We start from the raw sequence: 10,737 nt of genomic DNA on the forward strand, positions 1-10,737 counted from the left end.
AAACTGACAAATATGATATATTTGATGATACAGGAGTTACTGTACAAACCAATACAAAGCAATATATCTGGTTTCTATGTATGCTATTTGAATCTTATTTGAGAAAAACACAACCAGTTTTCATATAATCTTAACAAAGATAAAAAGCCTTTATAAGCTGTTAGAACAATGGGACCTTCTTTTGTATTTATGATGTTTCCAGTAACTTAAACAATGAAACCACTATTTTTTTTGTTTTCTATGAGCACAGAAATCTGCAATAAAATGTTTGCATCACAATAACTGATTGATACACTGTTTTAAAAAAACAAACAATTGCCTGATCCTCAAATGTATCAATCATTTCTTACTCTTCTAGTTAAGGTGAGGGAGCACCGACTCCACACTTTGACCTGCTGACGTGAAGTAGCCTCATGTGGCCTTTAGCACAAAGCATGGGCAGTAAGACAAACAGAGAAAGGAAGCAAGGGAGGTAAAAATGAGTTTAAGGACTTGAGAATTTGCCAGGAATTGCATTTAAATTGATCATGGTGCTTAAATCTGTACGTTGCCAGAAGCAGAAGGCAGGTGTTGATGAATGAGTTTCTAAAAGAAGCTCTGTTCGAGGAGAATGAAGAGCCTGGGCTTACATTCAAAGAAGAAAAAAAAAGACCAAAATAAAAGGCGTCAGAATATCTGCAGCTGTAGTTAAGAGAACATGAGTGTATATATCCTATCAATGTGCTGCCGTTAGACGGGTTTATATGTTCATTTCTCCAGAATAAAATGCCTTTGGATACATCAGTGAAGACAGATCAAATATGCTGCTGTAATACAGTTTGTTGTGGGTGTTTTCTAGTGCTGGCTGTGCACAGCCTGTGAGGTTAAGTGTGTGGATTTACTGACACATTAACTGCAAAGATTGATCCTCCTTTTTGTGCAGGACAACAACCTGAATGGTCGAGTCAATTTTCAGCACTGCGGAGCTCGCCGGCTCTGTCTGAATCAATTCTGTAACCTTTTCTGAAACCCAACAAAAAAAGGCACGCATGTGTGTGGAAGTTTGTGTTTGTGCTGCAGCCTCGACAATGTTACTCCCTCAGAGTGCATCTGTGGTCTCTACATGTGGATTCTCTACTCACCAACTCGATGAGCTCCTGGTAGCACACCTGTCCCTCTTCATTGCTGTGGACCAGGGCTAACAGCATGTCCAGTTTGGACGGGTCCAGCTGCAGCTCATGGTGCTCCACCAAGCTGGTGAAGTTCTCCACTGGGATGAAACCGGTGTTCTCTGGGTCCAGCTGGAGATAAAAAATAAATAAAAAAAACAGCCCACTCAGATCACTGGCGATTAAAAAGTGCATGCTGATAAGAGTCGTCTTGAACATGATGTTTCTGTTATGCATCCTGATTTTTTAATTAGCAGCGCTGCAGAGATGAAGTGTCAGCCTGCCCTCGGGGAGGATGCAACAGTAATAGACAGCTGAGACGTACACACACACACACACACACACACACACACACACACACACATGATAGATACTCATAAAGACAAATGAGAGGTACAGAGAAGAAGGCAGAAGCTCAGACACTGGCACCAGTATTAATTAAGCTGTGCTGCCTCCATTATGTCTTTGGAAAAATCCTTATTCAACCTCATTAAAGGAGCAGGTCTGTGGAGCAAACAGCAGGACGGGTGTTGTTGTTGGAAGCAGCGAGAGAAGACAGGCGGGCATGTCATCCTAATAACTGGCCTGACCTGCAGTTTGCCTGACACACACACACACACACACACACACACACACACACACACACACACACACACACACACACACACACACACACACACACACACACACACACACACACACACACACACACACACACACACAAAATAACCACTCAGCTTTAAATGAGGCTGACTTTTCATTCTTTGTTTCTGAGTGGATGCTTCATTTGACTCTGCGCCTCCGTCCCCGGTCACATTTTGCAGCTGGAAGTTGGTGTGGTTTTTGTATAATCACCACTCGCTCACTGAGTCCCGCAGCCCCCATGGGTTATTACTGCTGATGTCTGTATGCCACTGCTGCTCCTCGTAATTGATTTAAGCAGGAGAGCGTCATAAAAAAAGGCTGAGTGCAGTTGTCTGAAATAGCACCCGGTTTGAAAACAGCTTGTAAAGTATAGGGTGTGTATCTCTGCTTGGTTAAAGCAATGCAGAGGCTTTTTTTTTTGGCAGCAGCTTCACCAACTTACAACTTGATTTTGCTTTCTTTACCTCCTCCTCTTAAACACATTTGATTGCTCTGAAATAAAGCGCTCATTCCTCTTCTTAGTCCATCTGATTGTATTAGTGAAAATGGGCCTGGGGACAAACTGGAGTGGCACAAAGAGACCACATAAGAAGAGCCCCTTTGCTGCTTCTATTTTCACCATTTCCTGAATGCCAACACAGCCTCATTAGGTTGCAGATAGTAAACCAACAGCTTCTCGTCGCCCCCCCCCGGGAGGAGCGCTTTCAGATGTTGCGTCAGTGTGGAGTCAGTCATGCTGGATCATCGTTTGCCCGTGTCATGAGTCCAATAGAAGAATCCTCGACTAGACTGCCTTTAGTCTGGACCCGGCACGCTCTGACACGGTGAGACAAAGGTGTTTCATCTGCTGCATGAGGAGAGCGGCTTTAGACTCTGCTGTGCCGTGGCAGTCTCTTCTGCAGGAGGCTCAAAGCTGAAAGCTCTGCTGCTCAACTAAAAAAGCAAAGGAGATAAATTAAGGAATCCAGTGATGTGAGTTTATGCACGTCTCCTTTTGCACAATTTGACTGTCTATGTGCTTTTCTCCTCCATACAGTTTTTTTTACAGCCATTAAGCCAAACTCAAGCGTCCCTATATTTCCGTTTAATCTGCCTTTTTTCATTTCCCTTTAAAGTTATGCATGTATTCACCTGGGAGAGCTCAGGCAGGCGCTAATGGGTTAGTTCTGATGATGCTTGACTCAGAATGAGTGTTTTCCCACACTGCCAGTTTGACATATTGAAGTGATTTTGTCAGTTATGATACTTTTACAGCACTCTACAAACAACACCACTGCAAAAGTAAAAATGCTTTTAAGCAACATTATGTACATGTCGTCTCTGGGGTGTTTACCAAAAGCACACACAGCCAAAAAGAACCACGATGGGAAAGAAAACCCAAGTCTATTTTTAGATAATCCCCTTAACTGTGTGTAGCATGGACGTTTGTTAAAACGCGGCCCTGTTCCCCCCCTTGAGGCTTTCTGAGCAAAATGGTGCAGAAATGGGCAGCTTTTGTGATGTTTAAGGTACTAGAACGACATGGGGAATGTGTTGGGCACAAAAAAAAAACAGCAGAAGAAAGAGTTAGAAATGGTAAGTAGGAGGAGGGGGTTTGTTCAGTGGATAAGATGGAAGAAATTAAAAAAAAATGGAGCAGTAGAAGGAGGAGAAGGAGAACAGAGACAGCCAGAGAGGAGACAGATATGAAACAAGGATGCACAGAGAATAAAAATGCCCCACCACTGTCTGTTATTCTGTGCACAGCCCAGCAGTGTGGCTGTGAGTCCTCTTCTTCTCTTTCCTATGAGGCGACTGTGACACACTCCAGTGCTCTGCGTTCACTTGCTATAGAGGGGAGATAGATCAGATTCTAATGTGCTCCTGGCTCAGCCCGGCTGACAGGGGGAACAGAGAGCGGTGCTGGGGACGTCTGATTACTGTCAGCCTCCATATGTCAGCACATCACTACACATACAGCGGTGGCAAACACACACACAGAGGCAAAGTGTACAAGGTGTTGACGTGGAGCTGTCTCACTGCAAAGATTCTATTCCTTCTGTATTCCTGACTTCAGTCAGGCAGAACATCACACAGGGGAGACTGAATACACAGAGGTGGAGGGTTGCTTCTTGTAGCCAATGAGGGTTATCAATTAGCAGGATAAGGAACACTGAGATGAATATGAGCGGGTTTTTTTGTTGTTGTGCAGGCTGGTAACGTGCAGGGACAAGGAAATGTGTATGTGTGTGTGTTGGGGAGGGGGGGGGGGCTGAGAAGGAGGCAGTTATTGAAGCAATCCAACACTGGTGAGGGCGACACTCTGACAAGCTGCATCCGTTGCCATGGTTACCAGTCGCCTCTGTGTGTGTTCCCTTTTCTTGCAATCGCACCCTTTTTTTTACCCCCAACGTATTGGCATTCGTCAGGCAAAGGGAAGACACAAAAAGGGGTTGAGAGACCAAGGGCAATGAAATGACGGATAGGGATAGAGAGATGATGTAAAAATAGACTTAACTGTTTGCATTATGGTCTGTGCTGCTATGTTAGGTCTATATTATGTGCAAACTCTGCCTTATTTGGCATACTGACTACCACACACGTGTGTGTGTGTGTGTGTGTGTGTGTGTGTGTGTGTGTGTGTGTGTGTGTGTGTGTTTTTTGTTTGTTTTCTACCCAGGACCGTTTTTAAAAGTGGGGCAGTCTTTTGAATTTCTTTTTGCGGTCTACTGTCAGCTTTGGACATCAAGATGTGTGCCCCTTGCCTCTCTTTCTTTCTTTCCATCATTTGGTGTTCTTGTCTATCCTGTATGTCTGTATTGAAAAAAAAAAAAAAAAGCTATAAATAAAGTAATTAAAAGACAGTATGCAGATGGATGACAAGTGAGAGTATATGGTGGTAACGAGATGAAGGTTAGGTTTAGATAAAAAAGGGAGGCGGGGCTGGAGAACACGGAACATGGAAGGGTAAGGAGCAACAAGATTTGAAGGAAATGGAAATGTCACAGGATGGGAACGTTTTCATGACTTTAAGGAAGAAGAAAAGAGCAAAAAGGAGCGGACTGAGAGAGGATCTCAACATTAACCCCAGGACCTCTGTGACCTTCAGCACAGCGACTCCAGGTTACCCTAACCCGGACACATCAGTCTGTTCAACAGAGGCTCAGGAGTCGACCCTCCAGTCCAGGAACAAACACCAAAACCCAGCCACGATGAAGCAGAACAATAGGACTGATATTTAGTTAATCCTATCGTCCTGCAGGAGGCTGAAACACAACCGATGAAAAGACAGGCTGGTAAATAACTCAGCACTAAGTAGTACAGAAACTACTGAAATCAAATGATACTGGCAAATAATGATTCTTGTACCAAAGTAAAGAAAACCATTCTCAGAGCCAATAAGAGAAACTGATTTTTGATTTAATGTGACGTTTGATTGGCTGACTTCTGCATCTGTTAAAACCCAAACACTGTGTTGTGAAGTCAACTGCATTGATTTGACCGAGTTAGCAGATGTTAAGAAATACTCTCAATATTAATTAATTGTACTTTTTTTTTTCAATTATTAAAAAAAAATGACATTAATTTGAATGCTTAATGACTGTGTATTTGTATTATTATTATTATTATTTTTTTTTTTCATAACTCAATGCTTTCGTTTGAATAATAGGTTTGTAATGAATTAGACTGAAGGGTTTCAAATAAAGAACCAGGTATAAAATCAGTGATTTTAGAAACCTGGTGTTGGTTCTTTTGATGTAATTATTTAAAAGGATTTAAAGGCTCAGAGATAAAGCAGTTACTTCTGTCAGATTGTATGGTTCAGAAAGAAGAGATACCTCAGACATGTTTACATGCTTTCACTACAGTCTCCAAATGGCAAGTTGTCAACTGTATAAAAGACTCTCACGTAGTGTAATCCCTTTAAAGCTTAAAGTTTCCTAATTGTAAAGTCCATAGAGCGTAAAGTTATAGGAATCAGTCGTGATAATGGACTTTATTCAGTTGTTTAAGAACAAATGTGAAAAGTTACGAGATAACATTACAGCTGTAAGATTTTTAAGGATTTTTGTCACTATGATACTTAATTGAATACATTTGGTTTTTGGTCCAAACAGTTAACCATGATGTTATCATTTTCATCTCCAGGTATATCAGGTACTATCCAATATTTTCAAAAAAGTAATAATTCAGGCTCCAGGTAAGGCTTAAGGCAACTTAGTTCGTAAACGCTATTTGGTAATAAACACCTAGTCAAATACATTTTCATAAAAATAATGTCTTTATGACATGAACAGTTAAGTAAACTGAAAGGAAGTACCATTAAACAAAACAGTAGTGTACAAAACATCTCCACAAGAGATTTACCAGAATGAAAAAGATTCAGCTTAGGCAGCAACTTAGTACACCTACTAACTTGATAATACATCAGTATATGATTTTTAAAGTACAGGATCTTGAAAGGTTGATTCTAGTTGGTCAATGAACATGATTTGCTCTCTGTGTGATGGTGTCCTATACTTTACTGAGGCAGGAATGCAGCACCAGCACTGGTACAGTTCCCCAGTACAGAGACACAGTTCTAACCTAATGGCACACAGCCAATACTACAGACTCGTCGGCTCTCTTTGAACAAGACTGTCAAGCTTGAACAGGGTCGTGTATCTGCAGAGGTCAGCGGCATCTACAAGGTTTATTTTCATTGCATCAGATGAAACCTGTTATATTGTCTCACTGGTTGTTCACCAACAACTGGGCCACTCACTCACTCACTCATTATCACAACGCCCTGCTGTTACCATTGTTACACTTAAACATAACCAATGTGGCACTGTGATGTGACGGCCATAAGATCCAAACCACTTTATCTTTGAGTGCAGGATACTGAGAGATGCCAAGGGACTTTCCTTGATGCAAACAGCCGTCTAACTAGATTTCCTGGCGTTTAAACACAGTACAAACAGCCAGCGGCTTTTTCAAATACAGCTCAATGCAAATAGAACAACACAGACTGATGAAAGGGGGGACAGTATATGAGAGTTTCTTCTCCCTACATGACATAAGTATGTCAGAATAGTATTCAGAAAGTCCTCATAAGGGACATATAAATAGGCCAGATAAGGACTAGACGGCAAGTGAGCAGACAGTCAGCAGCTAATGAAAGTGTATACTGGTGGCTACGCGCTGCAGACCATTGAGTTGTCTTATCAGTGGCAACACAATAGAAAGACTATCAAAGACCCGGCATGTGTGTGCGTACTCTGCTCAGAACCATGTGTGCACCCGCAAAGGCCAGAAATAGCCTGAGCTCAGCATTGCAACCTCCTGCAGACAAAGACTAATAAACTCACTCATGTTGCCACTGTTGCTTTCTTTCCCTTTGCCCCTGCAGCACTTTCATGTGGTTCAGGTTGACAGGGCGCTCCTTTAGACCTGCAGTGCTCAAATACATTAAGCATAGACATATTGCTTTCAGGGAAAAACTTCAAGGAATCCCCATTAGAGTTTAGTGCCTTTCTAATGCAATGTTTAATTGATTGAAGGAAATGTTGGGTGAGTGATGGCTTGAATAATAATTTTTATCAAAAAGTTGTAGGGCTATTGACTCTCCAAAACAGAGAAGCATTTTTTATTAAGTAGGGCTGCAAAATAAATAGCTCATTCTTCGTTACTGCCATTTGAGGATGAGGGGAAAAAAGGGCAAAAGACTCCATATGTAACACGCTGAAAGTGCTTTTTCATATTTTCATATTTTTTTCTGTCATTTGTTATATCAGTGTGTCTAGTTAAACTAATTTAATTTCCATAAGTATTTAAGTTAATTTATATTTCTAACAGAGGTGTGTGTAGGCTGAAAAATGAAGCGTGTGTAAAACTGTGGGCATTTTCTTTAATAAAAGTTGCTAAAAGTTAAGATGGACGAGTTCTGACCGGTTCATTTCAAGGGTGCAACACATACATTTTACCAATTGGTTGAAGAACAGGGTGTTTTGGCCCCACTTTAACAATTGCTAGATGATGGTTCCAACTAGCTGACGGTTCAGAAGTTAAGGAAACCATTCTGATTATTTCTGATTGAGGCATGTTGCAAAAACAGGGCCTGTGTTAAACTGTCAGAACAGCAGAAAACAGAAAGTTAGAGCTAATATTCACACTGAAATATCAGTTTATTTAATGCACCTCGTACAGTATTGTTAACGCAATAATGCAAATCACATATTTGTATCAACATGTGCTGGCCAACCACTTAGTTACCATGACTACAGCTACACTTAACAGCACTTGACCTCAACATGCTCCCTTATTCATTAGAGGCTGGTGGGATACCATGGTCATCATGGAGGGCCTCCAGTGAATGTGACAAATCAAATCTGGAGGGCAGAGATGGAAAGGAAAAAACGAGGCACGCTCTGCAAAGCTTTTTCCTGGACTGGGATGAGAAACAAGTCCCTGATGTTTATGCAGGCTCGGTTAAAAAACAAGCTTTGCCTGTTCACAGTCCAAAAAGCTGCTGGCAGATTTTTATTTCATTCTAGTTTAATAAGAAAGACATTTTCCAAATCAAAGGTCGCCATAAGGAGTCCCAAAGGTGAAGAGGAAAAACATTCTGTTAGCCTATTTGAGTGATTTGGTCTGGAGCTAAATGGGACCACAATCTGTTCAGCTGTGGACGGACAAACTGTCTATGAACATACTGGTACAAGCAGAGTAGACCCAACAATCAATAAAAGCAACCACTGTTTACATTGTGGAAGTATCAGCTTTATTTCCAACCCATGATCGGCTACATCTAAAACAGATATAAGATGTAATGGCCTCTCTGATATCACACTAAATGTGACTTTGAAGGAAAGTGTGTTTTTGTGGTATCACCAGAAGCTGTTCTCAGATAAGTGCTTTTACAGTAACTGACTCACTAGTGTGACCACAGAGCATCTTCTCACCCAACCCACACCACTTCTTACTCTTCTTATAGGAACACATTCATAAAAATGCAACTTTGCACACACATACATTTCTCCCAAAGGCTCTTGGGTCTTTTGATCAATGTGTTGCTGAAGGGCCGCTCAGCCCCCAATCCCTGCAGCAGATAATCAATGTCTGAATGATAGCCCAATCTATCTGTCCATCAGCCCAAACCCCAAGAGACCAGTTCATCTTCCAAAAGACGAGACACATTAGAAAACCCAAGGTACATGCAAGGCTAGGGAATGGCCTGGAAGTACACATGTATCCACACAATCCAACAATATGTCTTCAGGGAGCAAAAGATAAATATATATATATGTACATGCTTTTTCAGAAGAATGTGCCATCTAATCCTTTTTTTGGCTTGTTCATTTTGGAGATGGTAGACCAAAGCTTGACTTAAAGATAGATCTGACTTGACATGAAAACAGCAGTCTGGGCAGAGGACTGTATGAAACCAGATGTGGAGAAATACATCTCTCAAATACTGTGTTTTTCAGCTTCAGGGCTTAAAAAGAAGACCTCAGTTTACAGCCAAATAACAGCTTCTATTCTAGAAGGAAACCGTGACACAGGAGCTGCCTCAGTACCTGTTTTCTTGGTAATTAAAAATGGGGTCATTTTACAATCTTTGTTTTTTTTGTAAACTATAAAAGGATAAGGTTGAGTTGGTGGTAGACACAGAAAAACATCTCCCTCCCACTTACAGCCACAGACCCAAAAATGCATGCATGTACAGCACGATTGCAGCAAACACCAATGCAGCAGCCAGAACTGACCGTTTTTTTTGCGTGATTTTCACCTCATTTAGGGCAAAAATCAAAACAGGACATAGAGAAAATAATCCATCTATACATCCATTCATACAGTATAACCATCCAGGTATTTTTAGGCACACACCCCCTCCTCACTCCCTCTTTTCCATTCACCATGACATGATGCCCCCCCCCCCATCATGGCTCATGATCTGACCTCACATTCTCGGGGCCCACATGGCTCCATGATGCTTGTATCCATCCTGTGTTGTTTTTCACGCTTTCATTTTGGCCTGTGCAAACAAATCAAATCAAATCCTAACATCAGCTCTCACCCCCAAGCCTCCACGTTTCAATCCCTGGATAGACGGTGAGGTGGCCAGGAGCCCGTAACCATAGAAACCTCTACCGCGGCTTGCTTGCCTGCTGGCTTACCTGCTCTTGTATGAGCTGAAACAGGGAGCTTCTATCCATATACTGGCCAGGGAGGTGAGAGGAGCCGCCGAGGACAAGGACATAGGGAGGAGCAAGAGAGGAGTGGTGGAGGTGGAGGTGTTGGTAAGGATGGGGGTAAGGTGGAGGGGGATTTGGTTGATGGAGCAGCTAGTGCCTAAATGGTAGCGACAGACTCCTTTTGTAGCTGCTGCGTCCCCCCCCCTTGATGATGGAGAAGCCTGGTGAGCTAGTCCCGTCTTTTTTTTCCTCCTTGCTGGGGGTGTAAAAACCGGTCCTGTGTGTCTTCCTGTTGGTGCTGAGGGTGCAGACGTTGGATGCAAATGGGCCGAGCCTCCACTCCGTGCCAGTGCAGCGTGGTGGCGCGGCGGTAAGAAAACCCAGCTTCAGCAGACGACAGGCAGGGCACACAGGCAAGGCAAGGCGAAGGCAGATCCAGCTGCTCTCATTCACTCTCCTCCTCCTCCTCCTCGCTCTCCTCTATCCCATTGCACTGACTGCTACCTCTCTCTCTCTCTCTCTCTTTCTCGTCCCTCTCCTCTCTCTCACACACACACACACGCACACACACACACACACACACACACACACACACACACACACACACACACACACACACACACACACACACACACACACACACACACACACACACACACACTGCGCCGCCTGCTGCATACCAATGAGACAGGGGAGGGAGGTGGCTTCTCTCTTCCAATTGGAGACGCTGAAGGAGTGGTCATGGGCTGCGGCTCCCTCTCCTAACTACGAGTAAGGTGTCTCGGAGA

General features: G+C 42.8%; 1 protein-coding gene across 2 annotated transcripts in view; it reads right to left on the reverse strand.

Annotated features, from left to right (window-relative positions):
- Window positions 1–10,468, reverse strand: part of rhbdl1 (rhomboid, veinlet-like 1 (Drosophila)) — a 45,892-nt gene extending 35,424 nt beyond the window's left edge. Inside the window, exons 1-3 of one of the 2 annotated variants that reach the window (XM_061028542.1) lie at window positions 9,932–10,468; window positions 9,714–9,789; window positions 1,122–1,280 (exon numbers count right to left, since the gene is read on the reverse strand). In XM_061028542.1, coding sequence (XP_060884525.1) covers window positions 1,122–1,280; window positions 9,714–9,758 — 204 coding nt within the window. In that variant the 5' untranslated portion in view covers window positions 9,759–9,789; window positions 9,932–10,468. The remainder of the gene's footprint in view (window positions 1–1,121; window positions 1,281–9,713; window positions 9,790–9,931) is intronic. The other variant, XM_061028543.1, reaches the window with a different exon arrangement.
- Between the last annotated feature and the right edge of the window lie 269 nt (window positions 10,469–10,737).

This window comes from Labrus mixtus, chromosome 21 (assembly GCF_963584025.1).
Source record: "Labrus mixtus chromosome 21, fLabMix1.1, whole genome shotgun sequence".
Lineage (NCBI taxonomy): Eukaryota > Metazoa > Chordata > Actinopteri > Labriformes > Labridae > Labrus > Labrus mixtus.